Source organism: Anoplopoma fimbria, chromosome 19 (genome assembly GCF_027596085.1).
Source record: "Anoplopoma fimbria isolate UVic2021 breed Golden Eagle Sablefish chromosome 19, Afim_UVic_2022, whole genome shotgun sequence".
Taxonomy (NCBI): domain Eukaryota; kingdom Metazoa; phylum Chordata; class Actinopteri; order Perciformes; family Anoplopomatidae; genus Anoplopoma; species Anoplopoma fimbria.
The window spans coordinates 13,641,131-13,665,803 of record NC_072467.1 but is presented as its reverse complement, the minus strand read 5'-3'; the positions used below and the strand labels follow the sequence as shown (position 1 = coordinate 13,665,803).

Below are 24,673 nucleotides of genomic sequence, written 5' to 3'. Positions count from 1 at the left end.
AGGACTCACTAAAGCTTTAACTTGTGAAAGGAACCGTGGCGTGGTCCATATATTATTACATCTTTATCAAGATGTAATATCCTTTAAACAATTTCAATCTGCTGTCATTGTATTAACTCAAATGTACATTTCTAAAAATCTCCTTCTTTTTAAGCATTGAAAAAAAGGGGAATTCCAAATAATTATTTAACTTGTCACGCTTTTGTTTCTAATATGTTATGATATTAAGCTCATAAAAGTACATATACATAAGTACTTTCCACGATTGGATATATATATATATATATATATATATATCTCTATATTCTAAGATATTGTTAGATGCAATTATAAATCAAACCTTTGTTATTTTCACAATGATGACTTAGTTTAAGGACAAGAAAACGACAGCTCCCGTGAAGTTCCAAAGCGCACAAAATATTATGTGGCAACAGTTTTGTGTCTTTGTTAAAGATGACATGCACATGAACTTTTTGGCATTCATATTTACGCAATGTCAGCAACCATATCAGAACAGAAAATTATATATTATAACATTTCTGCTCATGTATAGGGCATATATCTGTAATGTTTTTTTTTTCCTTTGGTGTAAATTTCAAAAGTTGATGAAGTAAGACTGATATACAGCAGAGGTAATTCAGAAATTATAGAGAGCTTTTGTGCTTTCCGATAAATGTTTTTGGTTCATAGAGGACGGCTTACCCACTGATATGTACACATTTGTTTAGAGTTCTTGACAGATCCTAAAGGGCCACCCTCTGTATGTAGTGTAATCCTGGTATCTCAGTTCTTGGCCTGTGTTCCCAGGTGTCTCTTTGCTCTCTCAAAAGATGTGCATACATGGGTCTATTCAATGTTGTCAGGGGAGGTGTGTGTGTGTGTGTGTGTGTGTGTGTGTGTGTGTGTGTGTGTGTGTGTGTGTGTGTGTGTGTGTGTGTGTGTGTGTGTGTGTGTGTGTGTGTGTGTGTGTGTGCGCTTGTGTGCGCGCGCCCTCCCAGTGTGGCAGTAGTCCTTTCATAACCATGGCAACTCACTGTTTGGTCCTTCCTCCTCTCTTTTCTACCCTCCAACCCCCCCCTTCCTTCCTTTTACCCTCTCCTCTTCTATTCTCTTCTCCTTTCCTCTATTCTTTGCTCCTTTTCTCTCTTCTCTTCTTTACTCCTCTTCTATTGATTTCTTCTTTTCTCCTCTCCTCTCATCTTTACTCCTTTCCTCTCCTCTCTTTTCCTCTCTTTTCTTCTCCTATCCTCTCTTTTTTACTCCTCTCCTATCCTCTCTTCTTTAATCCTCTCCTCTGTTCCCTCCTCTCCTCTCCTCTTCTCAGGTATCCAGTCACATCCAGGTTTTAGCCAGAAGAAAATCCAGGGAGTTTCAATCCAAACTAAAGGTAAGGGGGGGTGGGGAGTAATCCATATATTATAATATTCACAATATTTACACTCAGAAATATGTTGGTTTTTTATTGTGAAAAACCCTCTGGGCAGAGGAAGTAATGTGTTTTTTTTTCTTTGGAATAAATGCCCTGATGACCGCTATGGTTAAACAAAAAATATGCAGCAGTTGGCGCCATGAAAATCTTAAACATTACTGTTGTAAATGACATACTCTCACCATAATAAGTTTTTCCTAAAGCCTACAGAGGCAATAGGACATCTCACCACAGAAAGCATCAGAGCGATCTGGATGCAGTGTTTGTCCCCTGCTTGTTAACTTTTCACTGAGGCTGGATGGATGGCTGTCACAGTAACGCCTGTATCCTAGGTATCTAATTAAGCCTGTTAAGGTTGTCTCCTCCTCCTCCACCTCTTCTTCTTCCTGTCTTTCTCTTACATCCATTCATCCGTCCCTCTCCTCCTCACCCCCCTCCCCCCTCCTTACACTCCCTCCGCCCTCCTTTCAGTCTATTAATCTCCTGCCCGTCGCGGTCTCCTCCTCCTCTCTCCATCTCTCCTTTTTATCTTCCACCACTGTTGGCTGTAATTAACTTCATGTAAAGCAACAAAGGAGCGCTTGTTTTCCCCGAGAAGAGCAGTCGGAACTCCAAATGAATACGCGTCAAGGGGCTGAATTGATGTTATGATGTCATAAAGTAAATGACAGGTGATTAATTAAACTTGATAGTAGAGGTTATTTCGATATAGATTGAACATACGTAAGAGTTATTGGTGATGCGGCGTATGCCGTTTTCTTTAAAATGATAATGGAAAACAACAGGCTACATTGGCAAGAGTGTAGCAGAATGAAAATGATTCATTATACTCTATCAAAGACTTTGTATAACTGACAAATTCCAAACTATATATAAAATAGGGATCACAACTTTAATTAACCCAGCCATGTGTCTGAAGTATGTTTACATTTGGTCATGTTAACAAAATATAATATGAATATACTTCAAAGCCCTTAGTGTTGTCTCCTCTAAAGAAATAAGTGCTTATCATAAACTGTTATTAAAATATACATAATTAATTCCTTCATTAGCAAAAAATCATTGGATTATTTCCTTCGGCACAAGCTCATATTTTTAAAAAGCTGTTTTTTGTCTGAACAAAAGTCCAAAAGCCCAAGAGTGTTAAAATTTGAAAAAGCTGAAACCAGGAATATATGGCTTTTTTTTTCTTTTCTTTTTTTAAAGATGAGTCTTGCAATATTCTTTCCTACTTTTAGCAAATCCATTAAAAAACCCAAAACCGATGATGAATTGATGCCACCAATAAGTGTTTTGTTTGTATTACATATCTTCTTCCTCCGTGCACAAAACACATCAATGAGCCACACTGTAGCAGTGTGTGACATGTTTAGTAGTTTGTTCCGATTCGAAAGCAAAAACACCGTCCTGCTTACCCAAATACGCACCAGAGCAACAAATGTGTATTCATCCGAATCCTAAAATAGTCCGGAAGAAATGCGCTATATACTGCTGTCTGAGTAAAGTTGGTTCAAAACTTCAGTGACCAGCTGTTTTTTGGAATTAACTTAAAAAATATATATATATCTTTTTTTTTTTAAAGATTTACATCTTCATTAGGATCAAATGGGCTCTAGTGAAATAACTTACACAATTAATAGCTTGCCAAACCCCCCCCCAAAAAAAATACTAGTTATCAATGGATTTTATTGGAACTATTTATCGTCAAAACGCTGTGAAGTCTCTCTGGTTGTTTGAACATGATGTAAGAGCTTCCCCTGCTCTTGGATTTTCCCATTAAAACCAGAACACATGGGCTGATGGTTTCAGAAAAAATTAGTTCAGGTCAAGGATGTTATCAAACCCATATGGCTCCTGGTATTTAATATGAAAATCCAGCATGATTCCCATCTCGGTGCCTCCTGTAATGTTATTACCTCCCCCAGGAGGAGAGATTTCTCTCAGAGCCAATTAACTTGAGTGAAGCTGCCAATTAGCGATTCTCCAGCTATTCCAGCGCCTCTAATTCCATTTCATTCAGCTGTTTTTCTGCTCTGAGGATCATGCCGCTCTCAGTTCAGACGTTACAAATGAAACCACATGTTCAGACTTACTGTAAAATCTTCTGCATGGAGCTTTTTATTTTTCTGCCCCGAGGCGGCAGCCCCCGAACGCTGTGAAAGGCGTTTAGCTCCGGTGCACGCTTTGTGCTCACCCCTGTTGTTGCTATGACTTCCTCCCAGGTCCACACACCAGACCACCACACCCCAAATACACACACACGCACAGAAAAATGACTCCCTAAATCCTACTGCTCATCGCAGAGAGACAGTTTTAGGCTAAACAAGGGATTAAGACATGAAAAACATATGGTCTTAAACTTGTTATTGACAGATTTTTGCTGATAATTAGAAAAAAGAATCAAGGTCATAGTCTTTAATCCCATGAGAGCCAGTTGAGCCACTTCCAGCAAGAACCTCTTGGCGTTTGAAAAGGTTAAATACTAGATGATGAAGGACAGATGGCAGGACCTTAACCCTGCTCTGCCTTGGGGGGGGGCTCTGATTTTCAAGATCATTGTCAAAAGCATCAAAGCCGCATCGCTACCTGTTCAGTGTCCTGTTTAATTCTTAAAAAGCCCTGTACAATAGTTATTGAAATGTCCTCAGGTTTTTTTAATGAGAGTTATTATTGATTGTAAACCAAGTTTTAGCTCTTGAGTTCTATTAGAATGTATAAACAAAGAGTCCAATGTCTAAGTTGTCTAAGAGTGTCTACAGCACAACTAATGAGCTCTCCATACTGGGCAGTTTGCTCAAGTTGCATTATGGTAATTTGTGTAATCAGAAAGTAGCAGGAGGCACCAATCTAATCACAACCAGTCAAATAATGACAACTATCTTGATTTTTTTGTTATTTTTCTCTCCCCTCAGGCCTTTGGTTTTCTCCAGAATTTTAAATCCCATTAACAAAGATAATTCAAATTATTTAACGACATTTTTTGGGAAGTTTCTTTACCAGTGTGGTGCTCTGATGTTTGCTTTTGGTTTGGGTCTCATAGGGCCAAGGACGCTAAGTGTGTTCATGACGATGATGGTGGTGATGATTAAGGTGATAATGTGTGTGTGTGTGTGTGTGTGTGTGTGTGTGTGTGTGTGTGTGTGTGTGTGTGTGTGTGTGTGTGTGTGTGTGTGTGTTTGTTGCCGTCGCAGGACCATAACGCCAAGGAGAAGGCCCTGCAGAGCATCTCCTCCATGTCCTCGGCCCAGATCGTCTCGGCCACAGCCATACACAGCAAGCTCCTGCCCGGAATAGTACGGAGCAGCTTCCCCAGCAACGCACAGGTATAACACACACACACACACACAAGCATGCACACTATTTATTCTCTCCAAATGGACACAGGAAACACAAAGACATGAATAATAATAGGCCTATTTTTTGTGCAATTTTGTGGCTACAAATGCTCAGTTTGAAGTCACACATATCAATGTGTGTTTATTTGTGTGTGTTTTCTTAGCTGTGGCAAGGAATGATTCCTGGAGGACAGTCCAGCTCCACCACGGAAGAGTAAGTCACAGTCATATCTCATTTTAATATAAAATAAATATCTAAATAAAACAATTCTTTTTTACAATACATTTTTTTAGGATTTGAAATGGATTTTCAGAAACCATTGGTGTGATTTTCGCTGATAAACATGATTGATGCCTTAAATCTGTCTCCTCATCCCTGCCAAAATCCTAACCTTTTTTTTTTCACTATATGAAATAACGTATGTAGAGTTATAAAATATTCAGATTCTAAAAACCTGCCTTCCCAATATCTGACATCGATGTCTGCTTTCATGGCTGGTGGGGATCATTGTGCTTAAAGTTCAAACACTCTTTGCATCTGTGCCAGGTCGTGTTACGTGACCATGTGATGATGATGATGATGATAATAATGGGGGCTGGTGTGGCTTTGTACTGAACTCAGAGACTCTCTTGACCTCTGTGCTCCTGCTACTGTTCATAAAGGAGGAGAGAATTCCTCTCTGTATAACGTGGCCCTACTGTGTCTCCTCTTCTTTCAGCTCTTTCTTTTTTAACGCTATTCCATCCGTCTGTCTTGTCTGTGTGTCTCTCCGTCTCTCTCAGCATCAAGCCGTTCTCTCAGCAGGCCTACCCGGTGCAGACAGCGGGGACCACCACAATCTCAGGTGAGATAGAGTGCAGGCATAATTATCTCCTTTCTGTGAAGCGAACAGGCGGTCCTCTCTTGCTGCCATTTGGGCCCCTGGCTCTCTACAGGGTGTTTTTTCTTTTTTTGACTCTGTGTGGGCTCCCGGGTTTCCAAGAGCATTCGTCTTGTGAAGAGGTCAATCTGACTTATCTTACAACACTTGTAATGAATAACGTTGGTTTATTTCTTATAGTTTCTACTATAAAACCAATAAAGTTGGACTTAAATTGACATACATTTGCATAGAAATTTGCGTATATATCCTTGGTTAACTTTTACATTTTTTAATTACCAAAACAACAAAATTATTTGTTCGTTTTTTGCAATTGGGTCCCCTACCTCAGTTTGAATTTTAAGCTTCGACTGGCAATGTTGTTACTGTAATTTGCTGTCATTTAAATGGTGGGTGGGGACCCAAAAATTGTTTAGAATTTCACTTCACCTACATCAGACACACATGCAGTTAACCAGCACTGGGATAGACGCTGCTTAATCCCATCTGTGAATGAGCACTTTGTGCATATACCAGAAGGCAACCATCAATTCTGCAGAGTGAAGCCAGTGAGGAAGTGTCTTAAAACTTGCATTATCTCTACTGACCAGCAGGGGGCTACTTCTCTGGTAACAGAAAGAAGACGATTGTATAGAAGTCTATGAGAAACTGACTCTACGTCTCTCTTGATTTATTCCCTCAGTAAACATTGTAAACATGACTTTATGGTCTCAATCTCTAGTTTCAAGTCTTCTTCAATACAGTGTGATGTTCATTTAGGAAATGATGGTCCATTTAGAGTAAAATAGACCAAAAAGCAGAGTATGCTTTTGGCCCGCCCTACTGCGATTGACTGGCGTATCCGGCGTCACTACGTCACTCCATTCCAAAAAACATGGCGATGGGGGTATTCCAAGATGGCGACAGCGAATTCGCCAAAATCTAAAATAATACCAAATGAGTGCATGAGACCCCCTGGTGACTCAGCAGGTGTTTAAATTACACAAACAGAAAGTAACGTCGGTTGGAAACAATCTAATGCTAGCTTAAGCTTGTTAGCCGACTCTTACTACTCGTACTAGCAAGCTAGGCTAACTATCTTTCTCTTTTTCGAGTCGAAGCTCTTTGGCATAACATAGCTTCAACTTTTAGAGGTGAATTGTTGAACATGATGGCAGCTGTCAGTTCTTAAAAGCATGAGACTGAATTACAAGAGGTGAGAGGCTCTTGTAAATGGAGTTTTGAGTCAGCACCCAAGAGATTTCACTGAGTCACTCAATGTATCATTGTAACATTTACTTTTGTTGACTGCCTTTCAGTGCGGCGCCCTCACCTCAGCCAGGCTTTGTCTGTGAGACTCCAGTGATGGCATAGATTTTAAACGTGTGTAGCAAAGAACAATGCTAGCATTACTGCTAACCCAGCTAAATAGCATGACTGTTGATGATGGTGGTGTTGTAGTGACACTGTGTGTGTGGGTGTTGTCGTCTAGGCTACGAGCCTCCCACTGCAGCCCAAACGCACAGAGAGCCGGCCTGGCAGGGTCGCTCCATCGGCACCACCAAACTACGACTGGTGGAGTTTTCATCTTTCCTGGAGACACAGAGGGACCAGGAGGCAGTGAGTATATGACACACACACACATACGTACACACACAGACACAGAGCACCAGTCTACAATAAGCACTCCCTATTGTCCCATAAACAGAGATGACAGATAACCCCACAGCAGAGAACAGCGTTAGAGCCCTTTGTGTGTCTCTGGTATGAATAACCTTTGTAAAGCTCTATCTCTCGCGTCGGTGATAGTCTATCTGTCATCCTGACACACTCTGGACTCGCCGTCATTTTTCCACCTTGGGCTCACAGACAGCTGGCATTCATCTTGTCGCAATTGTTTGGACAGTTAAAAACCTCGAGCTGCTCCATGTTGACTTTAAAATAGACTCAGTTGTCAAAAGGTGTCACGTTTAATGCATCATTTTAAAATAATGAAATGATGGCGTCATTGCAGTGAAATGTATAATTTAGCTTAAATGGTTGGGCAAATGCAGAGACGAGTAAAGTTGCTAGCAGGATAATTATAGAAAGGAAAATTCTGATAATTATTTTAGGTTAGGCTGAACCATTTCAGAAAAAATTCTAATCATAACTTTTCAAGCACAAATGTATCTGTTTTTTACATAAAGAAATCAGGAAAAATAAAGAAGTAACTCAGATTCAGTAATAAACGATAACAATAGTGTTTTATTTGATCTTTTGAAATCTTAACCTACAGCGTCTTAGGACATTGTAAATAATGTATGTTTTAGTTCAAATTGTGGCTCTGTACAAATTGCAATTTTGTAATACATGACAATAATAAATCAATTATCCCTATACCTGGGTCTATTTTTTTTTTTTTAGCCCCCATTGGTATCAGTTACGATATAATTTTAGTTCTTGATCACATTCAGTGTTTCTGATATTGGGTGTATTCTTGAGGCCATAAAAGCGCGTTGAAAGTCATTATAAAACAATTTGGATGTTTCTATTAATACATTTTGTAATACAGACATTGTCAATGTTTGCTTGTTAACAGTTTCCTTCCTGTCAAACTTTGCTGGTGCATCGCTACCTTTTTTATTGGTGGAACGACGTGAAACCACAGGCAGGAATCTGTATTCATCTGTGCTAGTAGAGCACAAGATACAAATGAATCAGGGTTATAAAAAAAAGAAACACGGCTCAATACTGCCACTAGTGGTCAAAACGTCATGGGACACCTTTAATTTCTGAGATGTGAGGACACAGCAATGTTACATCACAAATTATGTGGTCTTTTAACTACTCGTGCTTGCCCTGTTTTATTCTTGTATCCGACAGAGTCTGTGTGGACCGAACGGAATCATTTTTTCATTGCTCTCAAACAAAATGCCTTCAATGACCACATTTTCCAAAATCCATTAACTTTATATTCATATCCACGGTGTGCAAAACACTAAATATTTGAAATTTCAAATGATAACAGACTTTTTTCAAAACTGTAAGATACACATTCAAAACAGAATATTTACAATAAAACTCGGAAATGGAAATCACTCTAAACACACATTGCAATTTCAGCTGAAAGCCCAGCACGGTATTTTAGTCTCCTTTCCAAACAGACAAAGGGGACAATCATTTGGTTAAGGATGTTATTCTTATTCCATTACAATATTAATTTAAACTTCGCAGATGAAAGTTCACAACTAAGGTAATGCTGTCCTGCTGTTAGTGTTTTTGGGGGTCAGTGAGAAACTCAGAAATAATTTCTGCCTGTGTTATGGTCAAACAAGCTTATTTAGTAGGTTGCTTGTAAGCAATAAAAATAAATGTGTAAAATGGCCAGAACTAATGAATTAGGAGCTTGTTGGATCTTCCTTTTAATCTGTTTATCCATCCGTCTTTCTTTTGCCGTTGTTGATCAGCTGTTTTCTATTCATCTTCACTTTCTCTCCCTCCATCCTTAAGCTTAATTCAAAGATTTCCCCCTTTCCCTTCAGTACAACAAGCACCTGTTTGTGAACATCAGCCAGAGCAGCCTGAGCTACAGCGACCCCATGCTGGAGTGTGTGGACATCCGGCAGATCTATGACAAGTTCCCCGAGAAGAAGGGCGGCCTCAAGGAGCTGTTCGCCAAGGGCCCGCAAAACGCCTTCTACCTGATCAAGTTCTGGGTGAGCAGACAAACACTGACCTACTACCTGTCGATGTGATGGTTTGTTTTCATTTTCACTTCATTCTTCACATCCATCCAAAATAATGTAGCACCTCATACATCGGCCAATTCTTTTTTCCTAATTTTGTTGTTTGTAGCATTTGGTCATGCATCCCACTTTCCTGTATTTTTCCACCCAGTGCCATGTCTTTGTCTCTACTTACAGGTGTGTGTGTGTGTGTGTGTGTCTGTGTCTGTCTGTGTGTGTGTGTGTGTGTGTGTGTGTGTGTGTGTGTGTGTGTGTGCTCTGTCTTTCCACCTGGGATATGGAGGTGGTGGGTTGATGAAAGCATAGGCGCTTTGTTTGAACACCTGCTCACCTTCTGACTCACAGGTTTCTCCACCTGAGTGTGTGTGTGTGTGTATGTGTGTATTTCACTTTACTGTTCTTTCTCAGAGCTGCAGCACAGCAAAGGACTTTCAAGAATCCCAGCAACAGAGCACATAACACATTTAGAATACTCTTTTCCACCAGAGTAATGCTGACACCCAGTGATTTTTCATCATACTTATCGGGATAGTCTCAAAAGAGTCTCAGAATAATTCCAGACCGGGTCTCAAGTGGGCGACATGTGACATGGCACATTTTATTATGATCTTCCAAATTGGTCTGGGACTTGTATCCCCAAGTTCATTTTTTTCTACGCCTGTCAAACTTTCCGTTATTTGCACAGCACATATGCAGTTAACCATAAAAACAGTGGTAGATTCACCTCTCAAAATTCACAGTAATCTTTGAAACAACAGGTCCTTGATGGCAGACAAAAGCAACTTCTCATTTCTAACTGGTGATGACTAAGGGTTGAAATAATAGCTGCCACTAGCAGACTTTTTAATGTTTCCAGCTCACTCGTTTAAAAACAAGAGCCTTGCTCTTAAATTGGAAGTTGAAGGGTACATTCATGATATGGTGGGAAAAGACCGAGTCCAAATCTGCATGTCCGAGTCAAAAAGTCAACATCCTCACCAGTTAAGGGTCTTTGTGGGGGACACGGTAATAAAGAGGCTGTTCTTGTATTGCAGTGTAAAATTAGCTAGTCCAGGCATTAGAAGTATGATAAGAGAAAAATAAAGTACGATCAGTCTCTTACTACATTATCTGTGGACAATGAAGATAAATGTTAGCAAAAGTTATGCTTTGTTGGTTGTATTTCTAAATGGTATTTTTCACTTTTATTGTAACAGAAGAAAAGTACGGAAGCCTTGAGAGGCAAGTGAGAAAAAAACACATCTGTAAACGGGTGGAATTTTTTTTGCAGGATTATTTTTCTAAGTTTATGTTTTTTATCAGTGAAAACAGGTAAAATTTGCTTTCTAACACACATTATGTACCTTGTGTTTAGAGTCCGCGGACAAATTAAAACTCAGCCTGAAGAAAGCATAAATCTTTTTACTCCTATTTAGACCGTGGTGTAGTGGTGCACCTCTGCCTCCTGTGGCCAAAATGAGAGTTACAACAAGAAGCACTTTACATCACAATGACAATGACAGAAGAACATTCACCTGTAAAAACTTTTCACAAATGAGAAAAAGAAAGTGACTTAGAAAAATGCTACTTCGAAGATGAAATAACAGTTTTTTGTCTTGGAAAGATTATAATGGCAAAACCTTTTTTTTACTCTTGTTCTTAAGAGAAATCTTTTTAGATCAGACTAAGAAAATTAACCACCAGAATTTTTTTTTTCTCATAAAGCTAGGGGCTTCCGTAGAAAGGTTTTGAGGAAGTTAATTTTTAGACTTATATATTAATATTTGACTTTTAACTTCAAATCTATTGATAGAGCAGGCAGGGAATTCTAAACAGTGGTTATCCCTATTTTGATGGCTTTCTTTTTATGTAAACTGTAACCCCATCAAACAGTGCATGAAATGCTCCTTTGCTTTAGAAGTAACTGGATTAACCCACTACTGTAGGTGGTAAAATAGTTAGCCAGGCGTGCTAACAATTGCGGTTTACGTTACAGGAGACAAATGCATTGTTTAATCCAGGCCTTAGACATTTTTACGTGTGTTTTTTTGTTTTTGAAAGCCTTTAAAAAAGAGATCTCCCCTTCTATAAGAGTCATCACCATCCATTAAAAGCATATCACTTTCACTAAAGCCCCATTTATGTATGCTGCATGTTGAGCAATCCAAAGGTTGCCGTGCCTAGTTATGGTTGCCAAGCTGTGATTGGACGTTCCCTGTCGGGGGCTGGGTTGAAAGGAGAGGTTGATTATGAAATCGCTGGACTGGTTGAATTTAATGTAGCTGTGAGGTTGATGACAGTAGAATCGTGGAGAGGAAGCCAACAGAAGCCTGCAGGCCGCTGAAGTGGGTTCACTATACAATAAATGTAGAAGAAGTGAGATGTGCTTGTTTGTAGCAGGACAACAAGAGAGATGTAGAGAGCCTGCTCTCTGAATTTAATTAAAAAGCTCTCTGATCTACCACAATGGAGCATGTTTCTGATAATCTGCCGCTTTAATAGCACAGTTTGATGTGTGTGTGTGTGTGTGTGTGTGTGTGAATGATTGTACAGGTACTTATCAGCTGGTGCGTGATTCTGCGTGTTCGTTCTCCCTGAGACACACAGTGCTCCTTGGAGAACTCATTACAAACCGTCTTCCTCTCCTCTCAGCCTGTAATCCAGGTGCTGCATGTTCAGCGCCCCTCTGATTAAACAAATTCAATGACAAAAAAATATATATTGTTTTGCATTGCTCGTTGTATCGTCCACTATTTTTTATTTTTTTTTGCAATCTGCAAAAGTTCCGTCGAGCATAAACAAAGCTACTGGAGATTTGAGCAAAATATGTTTAGTTGTAAATACCTGCATTTTTGTCCAGTCTCTTGAGATTATTGTATATTTCCCCAAAACGATGATTGGAACAAAATACTCTCAGAAATGGAAATTTGGTTTAACCATTTTAAACACTGCTGTCCACTAGGAGGTCAGTCTGTCAGTAGTTTATTATGAAATTTAGACTCATTTGAAAATGGAAAAACTTACCCTGAAGCAAACCCTTTACCTTGGTATAAAAAGGAGAGCAAAATAGGAGAGTTCCTCCTCATAGACAGACATTATAGATTATTAAGAAAATGAATTCTTAAAACTACAGATGGCAATATTTTCCATAATCGGTATCCCTGTTTTGATAATACACAGACCTTTCTTTTGAAAAGGTTCCATATTTTTCCATGGAAAACAATTTCAATAAAAACTTTCCATTCACTTCCATTTGATTTTGGCAGAGGCGGAAATCTCAAAAGCTGATGTCTGGACAAAACCTGGACAAATAAAATCAAGACTACATGCATATCTAATCATGCAACCAGTTGGTATAGATTAAACGTTTCTTTGTAATTTGGGTAAACACACATTTAAAGTAAAGCAGTTGAAAACATTTCTAGTTAATGCATATTATGTGTGATTTTGAATGATAATGCCAATCTACCGTATCTTTATGTTAAATATGACTCTGCAGCATGTAATAAGATAAAAAGTGATGAGAAACTGTGTGTGAAAGCACTTAGACCAGTTCCTTTTAATGCCAGATCAGCACACCATTGAGCACTCCAGTCAGTCTGGTCCAGATGCTGCAGACATATGCAGTGTGAGCATGTCGCCAGCAGAGAGCAGCGTTGGCAATTTTTTGTGGCAGAAAGTGGACAGTTTCTTTTTGTATATGTACTTCCTGGGAAGTGTAGACATTTCTAATGCCATTAATGCTGTAGTTGGTAATGTTTCTTTTTTTTTCTCTCTGCGGTTGCCAGGCCGACCTGAGTTACAATGTGCAGGACGACCCGGCGGCCTTCTACGGTGTCAGCAGCCAATACGAGAGCTCGGAGAACATGACCATCACCTGCTCCACCAAGGTCTGCTCCTTCGGCAAGCAGGTGGTCGAAAAGGTGGAGGTGAGGACGTTTTTTAAAGTGAACTAATATAAAAAAGGGCTTAAGGGTCCTTGAAACTGATTAACGTATAATAAACGTACATTTTGGCATTCAGATCTTTCGGGAAACAGACGCTTGAATATCAGGTGCACACGGTTGTTATTAAAAAACCACATTAAAAGAGTGCTCAAGTCACTAAGTATAGAAAAGACACTGCAGCCTACACATCCCATAATGCCACAGGCTTTCTGTTCTAAATTTGCGAACATATGGCTCCCGATGAAATAACACTTTATGACTTGTGAAGTAGGGTAACTCATGACTAGCAATATGATCTAGATGTGTTCAACAAACCAATCAGTGGAGTTCCCCTTAAGTGGTCAGGCATCACATTTTCTTTTACCATTAGTAACTGAATTATCTCCCTCTCTCTTTCAGACGGAGTATGCGCGGTTTGAAAACGGGCGCTTCGTCTACAGAATCAGTCGCTCTCCGATGTGTGAATACATGATCAACTTCATCCACAAGCTCAAGCACCTGCCGGAGAAATACATGATGAACAGTGTGCTGGAGAACTTCACTATCCTACTGGTGAGGGCCTCAGTCAGTGTGTGTGTGTGTGTGTGTGTGTGTGTGTGTGTGTGTGTGTGTGTGTGTGTGTGTGTGTGTGTGTGTGTGTGTGTGTGTGTGTGTTATAGTATGATTAAAAACATGTTTGCTTCTTTTGTATGTGTATGTTCTGGAGGCCCTGAGAGGCAAGTGAGAAAAAAAAAGTCTGAACTAAATTTTCCAAGTTTTTTGTCTAGATCATTCTCTAAGCATTTGTTGTAATACTAATTTCGGTCACAAGAGGCTGAAGTGCACCGCTACTCCATGTTCTAAATAGGACTGAAAGCATTCATGTTACCTTTTAGGTAGGATTATTTTTTTCATGTACTCTAATCCAGAGACTCTGAAGCTTTTGTGACTTAAGGACCTCTTTTCATTGTTTAAGAAAAAAAGGATTTTTGTGAATGCTTGAACACATTCAGATATAGAAATGACTTGCTTTGTATAACTACAAAAATATATTTAAAATTTGATTAGACTATTTGGCAGTACCTCCCCATCCCACTAGATTATTTAAATGCCTTCAATTATTGTCATTTCTTTCTTTTGGCTAGAAATGTATGTTATGTGTGCTAACCTGGTAGCCTCTTGTGGCTGAAATGAGTATGACAACAAAAAACATGATCCTGACAAAAAAAGAGAGGCAACTTTTTTTCTCACTTGCCTCTCGGGGCTTCAGTAATATCATGATACATTTTCAACACCTAACTTTTTTCTATCATTTCTTTCCTCTGTGTGTGTGTGTGTGTGTGTGTGTGTGTGTGTGTGTGTTTGTGTGTGTGTGTGTGTCCAGGTTGTCAGCAACAGAGACACTCAGGAGACCTTGCTTTGTATGGCGTGTGTGTTTGAGGTGTCCAACAGTGAGCACGGAGCTCAGCACCACATCTATCGACTCATCAAGGAATAACACAAACAAACACACTTGTACACACACACACAAACACACACACATATGGCCTTTTTGCTCGACGATTAACGGTGACATTGGAGATAAAATGTCTAAAAACGGAATACTACAAACGTGTCTTTCAGCCAAACAACTCCATTCGGTGAGGAAGAAAACGGCTGCATTTTCACTGCTTCACACGAAATGGGGTGGTTTTTATTTAACATCAGGTATGATGCAGAATCCTCTTCAACCGGAGAATTTCCACACATGAATCCTAACGCCAATCTGTATATCAGATGCTCATTAGCTGTTAAAAGCACAGTGAAACACACCGGAATCAACCTGGCTGGTTTTCCCCAAAAAACATCCAGACTCTGATATCACCTGGAGATGTCATGTCTCCTGTTAATTTGTTTCTTCCCCTATTTCTCCCCGTAAATTTGTATTTTCCTGTACTGTAGATGGAAATGAAAGTGGTACTTCTGTCGCTTTTATTTGGGAAAGTCAACCCAGGGACGAAAATTACTTACAATTGTCTCCTGTGACAAAGGTGTTTGTGTTATCTGCCGAGATACTGACGGACACTAAAGGTCAGACCCTGTGTATCATCAATAACCAGAGATGGAAATAACACTACTGCGTTATCATATAGTACAGTATAGAGGAGTTTTGTACAGATAGCCACTGCAAATTGTGTGAGCTGCATTCTTGCACAAAAAAGAGGTTTGTCCCCAAAGAAAATAAATCAAATTTTACCATTTTGTATGTTTTCTTTAAAAAAAAAAGAAAAAAGAATAGGTTCAAAACTTTGGGAAATTGTTTATTGATAAAAGCATATAGAATATATTTTAATTCCAGGAACACTATCTAAAATGTATGTTGATAAGAAAGTATAAATGAAATTGAAGAATTCAGGTAGCTCTCTGTGCAACAAATGATTCTTCATCAAGATTGAATAAATTAATACGTGTGTTGAAGCTATAATCCTTAAGATTTCAGTCCCAGCTTCCTGTCAGTGCTTCACAATAAAAGCCCTTCCATGTTTTGTCTGTTGAAAGCTTTTAATATGAAGCAGCAGCAGTAGGAAAAGTTAGGTTAGCATTAGCAGTAACTTAATACGGCTCTGATACGGCTGTAGGAGGTTGAACATAAAAAAATAGGGCTAATGTCAATGAGATCAAATTACAAACTTGTGAGATGGTTTACATACATGTGTCCTGTGGGGCAGTTTGAAACCAGCCCAGGAATGGCGGACTCCACCAATAACAACAAAAACTACCTTATCATAAGGTAATTGCAGAAGTAAAATACTAAATGACAAAAATGCAGACCCTAAAGATAAAAATGAACCTTAACGGTTCAATTTCATGAAAATCTTAAGGATTATAACTTTAGATTTCAAATGCATTGTGGTCAGTCTATTGGGAAGCACTGTGAATCTTTAAAACTATTCAACAACATCAATCATTCTGTACACGGGAAGGAAACATCAAACTGTTAAAACAAACCTATGATTTTTCAAATCAGATTTTACTCTGCGAAATTAAACCTTAGCTTAGTTCCATATTCTTGCACCAGCTAACTTGAGCTTTAACATAACAAAACTGACAAATGTGTTCAAGCCTGAAATGTGGATGTTAGCCCCAAACCACAAGCCATGGCACCTGTTTTTTGTTATTTTGAGTGGTTGAAGATGTACTTCCCTTTTATCGGTCCAAGGAATTGTTTCTCCCATTGAGATGATATATGTCAGAATTGAAGTCATTTATTAATCAAAAACCAAAAAAACTGTTGATGAAGTGTACTGTAGCAGGTGATGATGATGTGTGGTTTGTCCGTGTCATGCTCAGCAGTATGAGGTGCCTTTGGTTGGGAACAGCAGTAGACTTTTTAAAATTTGTTTCATGAAAGTCCTGATAATTTGGTGTTTGTAAATGGTTTATAGAAAGGCATAAATGCGTAATTACGTATCACATGCTCCATCTTTCAGTGTCTGAGGGCTAATAATCCAAATTCCTCATTTAATGGCTGTTCCTTGTTGTAAATTGTAGACAGACAGCAGTGAACCATCCAAAAGAACCCTCACTGTTCTGATTTCCCACAGGATGTTAAGGGACACATTCTTGTTCACTCCATTTAATGGCTGCATTTACATGTATTTGCATTTTTGGTACTACATGTAAGTGTGACCGATCGATGTCGAAACCGCTAGCACACTAGGTATTGTCTGGTGCCTCATTCATAAAAATACAACCCAGACTTGTTACAACTAGAGAAGACAAATTCTATTTTGTGTATCTTCACATCGCTGATGAAAAATAATTGAAAAGGATCTGAAGAACAATGGGGCGACTGTATTCAACAATGGAGAATAGGGTATGCTGATTAACACAGTGTGAACACAGCATTGTGTTTTCATGTAACAACAGCTATATGGATATGCATGCTATGTGGTGTCAAGAATAAACGGTAATTTAGTTTCTGTTTGGGGCAACTTTTACCATTTTACCAAACCTTATATGAGACATCTTTAGTCAGAACTGGAAAGTTGTTGAGTATTTGCTCATAACGATTAGTCATATCTGAGTCAGATCTGACTGTTATGCAACAACCATCTGTGCTGAAAAATGTTAAGAGTTGCCATTGTCCAAAACCACTTTATTTTGACTATTTGTTTGAAGACTACTGTGGGTGTCTCTCAGGATTACAGACACCTGTCCAACAAAAAAACGCTCTCCTTTCAACACACTGGTGAATCATTCTGTCAGGAAAACCCCTTTCAAAATTCCCCTTCCTTCAACTTTCCCAGAGTTTTGTCTCTACAGTGATCGGTTGTTTGCAGGCAGACTACTAGACCTTCACAGCACAGTACTAACATGTAACATGTACATGATGACCTAACACACAGCCTTAAAGGGGCTGATTCTGCAATAATGACCCTCTGTCTGGACATTATCTACCACCTGTTTACCAAAGACAGTCATCATGTGACACAAAAAGGAAAATGGATTTATTACAAGCTAGAGTAAATTACAAGCTTCTGCCAAAAAGGACTATCAACCTCCAAACATCTGTAGCTCATGGGCTACACTGTAAAACTGTACAGATGTAAGTAAAACATACAAGACAATAAACAAAAACTAATGTAAGTAAGGTTACAGAACCTTTTTGTGTTTTTTAACCTCGTTTAGAAAATTGTGCATTAACATGTTTTGGTTTTTAAAGACATTCTTTTAATTTGGCCATTTTAAATATAGACACCTTACCGTATTGGTTGGCAGGCTGAAGAAGCCGTATAACAATACCACAGAAAACCCCAAATGTCTGTTAAACTTAACAATAACTCAATTTTAGGGCTTTTCTGTTAAATCTCCACTCATTATATCAAATAGAGACTGCTCACACTCATAGAGTCACACAAAACACAATGTATACGTGTTGCCTCAAGGTTATTCAAAAGGTTTCAAAGTTCAGTGAACTGCTGAGTTTCCAAGTCATCGTCGTCCGTCTTGTTAATGTTGTCTCGTATGTGCAAGGTGGATATTTAACTTCTTTTCTGAACCACATGTGGCACAAAAATCCTGTCTGTAATCTATTCCGAAATGGCCTTGAATCTTTGTGCCCTGGTGCATTTGCAGCAGATTTGTATCTGCACTGAGGGTTTTTGATAAGGTGCTTTATATAAAGGTGACAATACCGTTTATTACAGATGTTGTGTATATCTTTGATATTCTAATGTTTATCCTATTTTGCGAAGAAGAGAGAACATTTAGGAAAATCTAAAAAGCTAGTTATGGTTGTCTATTGGTACTGCACAGGGTCTGATCTTTGCTTTGTAACTTTTTTTCCCCTCATGGCTAAAAGTATGTTAGATATTTTCTAGCTTTGTAGAGACTTTGTACGCATATGCTATTCAGTTTAAATAAATGGTCAGTTCCAAATTGTGATCTGGGTTTTGTCTTTACTTATTAGTCGACATTAACTATAATTTCCTGAGTCTTAAATCCACTGAGTCAACTGCAGTGTTGTAGTACTCAAGACAGGTCTCACTATCGCTCATTAATGTGATTGCTCATAGAAAAAAATAATTCACCTCTGAAATTCCATTTGATTATTTTATCAAAACATTTATAATGGTACACTTATACAAAGACACCTATACAGTATATATGGCAATAGAGGAGGTGAACAAAAAGGAATATTAATTCGTTTTCTTTTGGATGTTTTTATGGGAATGTTGATCTTACAGATCAATTTGAGGAGTGCTCATAGTTCATATACGTCTGGTATTTAAAGAAAAGTCATGAAAAAACATATTTTCACGTGTCCAAAAAAAGTCACAGTATGGTGTTTTAGGAGTCATAAAATTGCCATAGTATAGAGTGTCAATAAAAGTTTAAAAAAAGTCATAGTAAAGTATGTCGAAACAAGTAGAAAAAGAAGTCATAGTATAGTAAGTCGAAAAAAGTATTTAAAGAATCGTATTATAGTATGTTGAACAAAGTCATTGTGTATTATGTTGAAAAAAGTCATAGTATTGTATGTCAAAAAAAATCATAAAAAAGGTCACAATATAGTATGCTGAAAAAAATCTGTATAGTATGTCGAAAATTCATAAAAAATTCATAGTATAGTATTTCAAAAAAGTCATGAAAAAGTCACATTATATTTTGTATTGTGTTGAAAATGTCATAGTAAAGTATGTTATATAGAACAAAAAACTCCCACACACTGTCTTCTTCACTTGCGTATAAATGTATTTTAGTAACAACGTTTTGGTACGTAGACCTTCATCAGGTTATTTTTAAAAAAAAACCTGATGAAGGTCTACGTACCGAAACGTTGTTACTAAAATATATATATATATTGTCTACCTAAGGTATCCTTCTACGCACCTGTCGTCCTACTGGAGTGCAAAAGTTTTGCTCTTTTTATAGTAAAGTATGTTGAAGAAAGTCGTAGTATAAAATGTGGAAAAAAGTAATTGTGTCTTCTGTAGAAAAAAAGTCATAGTATTGTATGTCATAAAAAGTCATAAAAAATTCACAATATAGTATGTCGAAAAGAGGCATAAAAAAGTCATAGTATTGTATGTCAAAAAAAGTCATAAGAAAGTAATAGTAAAGTATGTCAAAAAAAGTCATAAGAAAGTCACAATATAATATGCTGAAAAAAGTAATAGTACAGTATGTCTAAAAAAGTGATAAAAAAAGTAATAGTATAGTAAGTCGAAAAAAGTCTTTAAAATAATCATAGTATAGTATGTAGAAAAAAATCATAAAAAAGTCACAGTATTGTATGTCTAAAAAGTCATGATATAGTATGTCGAAAAATCATAAAAAAGTCATATAGTATGTCGAAAAATCATAAAAAAGTCATATTATATTGTGTATTGTGTTGAACAAATTCACAATATAGTATGTTGAAAAGAGTCATTAAAAAGTCATATTATTGTATGAAGAAAAAAGTTATTAAAAAAAGTCATAGTATAGTAATGTCGAAAAAAGTCATAAAGAAGTCATAGTATAGTATGTTGAAAAAAGTCGTAGTATATTATGCCAAAAAAGTCATAATATTGTATGTCAAAAAAAGTCATAGCCTAGTATGTCAAAAAAAGTAAATAAAAAGTAACAGTGTTCATTCATTTTCCGTAACCTGCTTATCCAGTTAAGGGTCGCAGGGGTGCTGGAGCCGATCTCAGCTGTCAACGGGCGAAGGTCAATCTGTCGCAGGGCTGACATATATAGACAGACAACCATTCACGCTCACATCCGCACCTACGGGTAATTTAGAGTCTTCAAAATTAGCTGCATAGTAAAAGTGTTGTATGACAAAAAAACGTCATAAAAAAGTCATAGTGTAGAATGTCGAAAAAAGTTATAAAAAAGTAACCGTATAGTATGCTGAAAAAAGTCAAGGTATAGTATGTCAAAAGAAGTCATCAAAAAGCCATAGTATAGTATCTTTAAAACGATAAAATGACCCCACTGAGTACATTCATACAGTAGAAGAAGACAACATTGGATGAAGGATGAAGTGAAAAACGCTGACATCTTCAGTTTTGGTCCAGAAACTCTGCTCATCTGGAGAGAAAAGAAGAGAAGGAACAACATAAGAATTTGCTTCACAATCATTTACCATGCATACTACTACAACAGCAATAACTACTAAAACAACTTTTAAAACAAATACTGCAACATCAAATAAAACAATTACAGATTAGTGCCACTTGAAAGAGACAGCATGAGATTTATGATTTAGGCACATTTTGGGGTATTTTTACAATAAGTTTTTTATGATATGTTGTTACATACTTTTCCGTGATTTAAAAAAAAAAATCAATATAATTACTTTTAAATGACACTATTCAATTTTTAATGATATACTGGACTATGAATTTTTTATGGCATTCTATTTTATTATTTTTATTGACATACTATAGTATGGCTCTTTTTTTATTTTTTTCGACATATTATACATTTACTTTTTTAGACATTTTCATGGCATACCATGCTATACATTTTTTCTCCTGCATACTATACTATGACATTTATTCTGCCATACTATACTTGCACATTTTTTGTTATTTTGTTATTTCTATTTTTTTTTTGCCAAAACAACTGATAACAAAAACATAAAATGATCTTGTCATAAATGAATGTTGTAGCCACACAGAGAGCTTCATCTGATGAATGGGACTCCAATGGTGTAGTTTCATTTATGAACACCAGAGGGAATGGTACTCAAGGAATTCAACCCAAAGCTCTATATTGCTCTTTCAAGGCATGGTCACCTTAAAGCATCACTTTCACGCACACATGTGCATTAACAGCCCCAATCATTTGTATTAACTTGCTAATAAGATAATGGGATTATTACCACAACTCAGTACATTTAATGGATAAAACCTATGCATAATCCTAAATGGAGATTTAAACCACAAAGGGGGAAAGAAAATCAACTAACACTTACATTCTTTTTAACCAACGTTGGACCTTTTAGCCAACAAATGCTAAGTCTGCAAGCCAGACAGTCATAATGACCTCACGGGAAACGAGATCAAAGATTAGAAAAAGAACCTCCTGTTATCTCGCATCCCAGACGCAGCACCGACAATCCTCTTTATCCAAATCTAGTGTGTTTAGCGGTGCATGCCCTGTGAGTAATGCCGTGTGTTTGTGTCTGATATGTGCACACACATGCGTTGGCGTGTGGTCACACTCCCCAGATGGTTTTCCACGCGGTTATTTTATCAACAAACCTGGCCTGATGCATCACTCTGAGCCGAGGTTAGAGCACACAAACGGACTAATGGTGGCTGGTGGGGATAAAACACCAGCCATTAATGTAATGCTCAACACACACCAAAACACTCTTAATGCAGATAAATCTCTCTATGGGTCCGGGCGACCATATTGGGTCCTGGAAATAGTTAAAAGGGCAGATTATGGGGTTAAGACACTGCAGGCTGTAATAAATGCAGTTCTTTCTGCTTTATGATCGGTCCAGCTGAGCTTCATCACACTGAGGCGTTGGACTGCGTGTGAATTATGAAGCTGTATGACAATGCATACTGCAAGGCAACGCCGCTGCTGAGTAAGAGCTTCATCTGGGTTTTAGCTTCAGTCTGTGGTTGTTCATTGGCTCGTGACCTTAGTTCTACTTTGTGTAGAAGATGGTGAAACAAAGCCCCACTATTATTTACATCCACAGAACTGCAGCAATACAAATGTGCTCAGTTCTGTAAACATGTGACTACTGTAAATAAACATAAATATCATAAATATGTTTTATTTGAATATTTTTTTGTTAGAGGTAAGGTGAATCAAAGTTAATAGAAATAAAGTACATGTGCAGGTGGAGGTAGAAACCCGCTAAGGGCTTATCTCGAAAAACCATCCATATAAAAAAAAAAGATTCCATATTAAATAAAAAATCGGAAAACATTTTTTCCTTCTAACCTGTAGTGCTTTTTATCAAGAGATGTCTGCCTTCTCTCCAATTGGACTTTATGTCACTGGGCTAGTAAAAAAACATTGGATTAACTCTTTCCAGAAATCATGACCTGGTTACTCAACATAATCCACATACCTTGTGAGCAGTTTCATATCAAGAACTAAAATTCCTAAAACACTCGGCAACTCACACCAAAACAATCTAGATTGAGCACTACAGGTAAGAGGACAAATATGTATTATTAATTTTGGGGTGAACTGTTCCTTTGTCCTGCAACATCCTCAAAAAAAGCTACATCCTTTACCTGCTGTGCTGACTATAGTATGATTTATACAAAAAGTTGGAAAACATTCTATAGGCCAGAAAACTCTTTTTGAAATCAGTGTTTTACTACGAGCGATGGGATCCTTAATGAACGCACAATGTTCTGCTAATGTTTTAACAGTTATCGTTATTTCACATGAGAGAGTGAGCTATTCTGTGCTTCTTCACACTGGCTTCTGCTTTGTGCAGAATTTGAATCAAATGCAGGGTTGTTTGTTCCTGTTGCCTTGGGAGCTAATCTGATTAATATTAAATGTTATGGAGAAAATAATCAAGATGTGAGAAGTTTTTAGGCGCTTTAATTAGCTGTACAGAAACACTTAATTACAAGTAGAAGTTCTGCACTCAAAACTGTTCTTCAAGTAAAAGTATTACCATGAAAATGCACTTAAATATGAGCCTTTTTGACTGGTGTTATACTATCATATACAGCATGTTTTACTGTTTGATTATTGATGCAATATAAGCATATTGTAGCTGGAGCTATGCTACTTTATACAAGGTTTGGGTACTTTATATCTATATATATGCGACATATTGTATAAATTGATCCTAAATTCTGCATTAAAGATCAGGATATTTATACCAATTTGCAGTCACACAAATCAGACAACAACTTTGAGGAGAATAAAGTGTAAATACTAAAGCTGAAGTACAATTCTTCCGTAAATATACTTGTATAATAGTAGACTATTATACCGATGATACATTTTAGAATCATGGGTGTCTTTGACACAAATCCAAACACTGCCCTTTGACCTTGAAGACACACCAGGCAGTATAGACACTATCATGCATGTCTCTTTGTAAATAAACGGTAACATGTTGGTATCTACAGTAAAATTACTGTAAAACACAGTTCTTCTACTAACACATACTGTAATCAAATATACGAGAATATAAGAAACTGTTAAAGATAATTACAGTAGCTGCACCGTAAAAAAACAATGTCTCTCAAATTATCTTTCATGTATTTAAACAATTTAATGTCAACATTTTTATTTTGTCATTTTAAATGTTTTCCAGTTTTAATTCATCTGTTGGATTTTTTTAATTACTCACAAAATGTATTTGCAAGATGCATGCTTTCTTCCTACCAATTTATATATTTTTATCTTTAAATGGAAGGTTTACTGTTTTAATTTATTGTTAAATGTACTATGCACTTGAAATGCGCTGCATAATTAAATATTATTTTATTATTATTATTACATTTCTAGCGTCTCTGCTGCCAGTATTTTGCCGTTATTTTACAGTGATGTAAAATGCACGTGACTAGTATAAAATAGCACAGATTAAATGCAGAAACTGCCAGATTTGGGATTAAGGATCAGATAAACGCGGGCGCGTGAATTTAGCAAAAAACAAACAAAAAAATACTTTCATTAAACAGGAGTTTCCTTAAAACTCAAAAAAAAAAAACCCAAAAGACTGTTTGTTTCACTATCTCTGTAGGAGAAGTGTGTGTGTGTGTGTGTGTGTGTGTGTGTGTGTGTGTGTGTGTGTGTGTGTGTGTGTGTGTGTGTGTGTGTGAGAGAGAGAGAGAGAGAGGGAGAGGGAGGAAGGGTGAGGGAGGGAGGCGTGTCCCGGCCGTCCCAGCACCCCTCTCCTGTTTTCGTCCCGCACACAGCAGACAGAGCAGCCGGCCCTGACACA

The 24,673-nt window shown here is 37.6% G+C and overlaps 1 protein-coding gene across 1 annotated transcript in view; it reads left to right on the top strand.

Moving 5' to 3' along the window:
* Positions 1–18,661, top strand: part of tead1a (TEA domain family member 1a) — a 40,398-nt gene extending 21,737 nt beyond the window's left edge. The window contains exons 4-12 of the mRNA XM_054619267.1: positions 1,325–1,387; positions 4,621–4,752; positions 4,929–4,978; positions 5,548–5,609; positions 7,117–7,244; positions 9,149–9,322; positions 13,120–13,260; positions 13,678–13,830; positions 14,642–18,661. Coding sequence (XP_054475242.1) covers positions 1,325–1,387; positions 4,621–4,752; positions 4,929–4,978; positions 5,548–5,609; positions 7,117–7,244; positions 9,149–9,322; positions 13,120–13,260; positions 13,678–13,830; positions 14,642–14,755 — 1,017 coding nt within the window. The 3' untranslated portion in view covers positions 14,756–18,661. The remainder of the gene's footprint in view (positions 1–1,324; positions 1,388–4,620; positions 4,753–4,928; positions 4,979–5,547; positions 5,610–7,116; positions 7,245–9,148; positions 9,323–13,119; positions 13,261–13,677; positions 13,831–14,641) is intronic.
* The last annotated feature ends 6,012 nt before the right edge of the window (positions 18,662–24,673 follow it).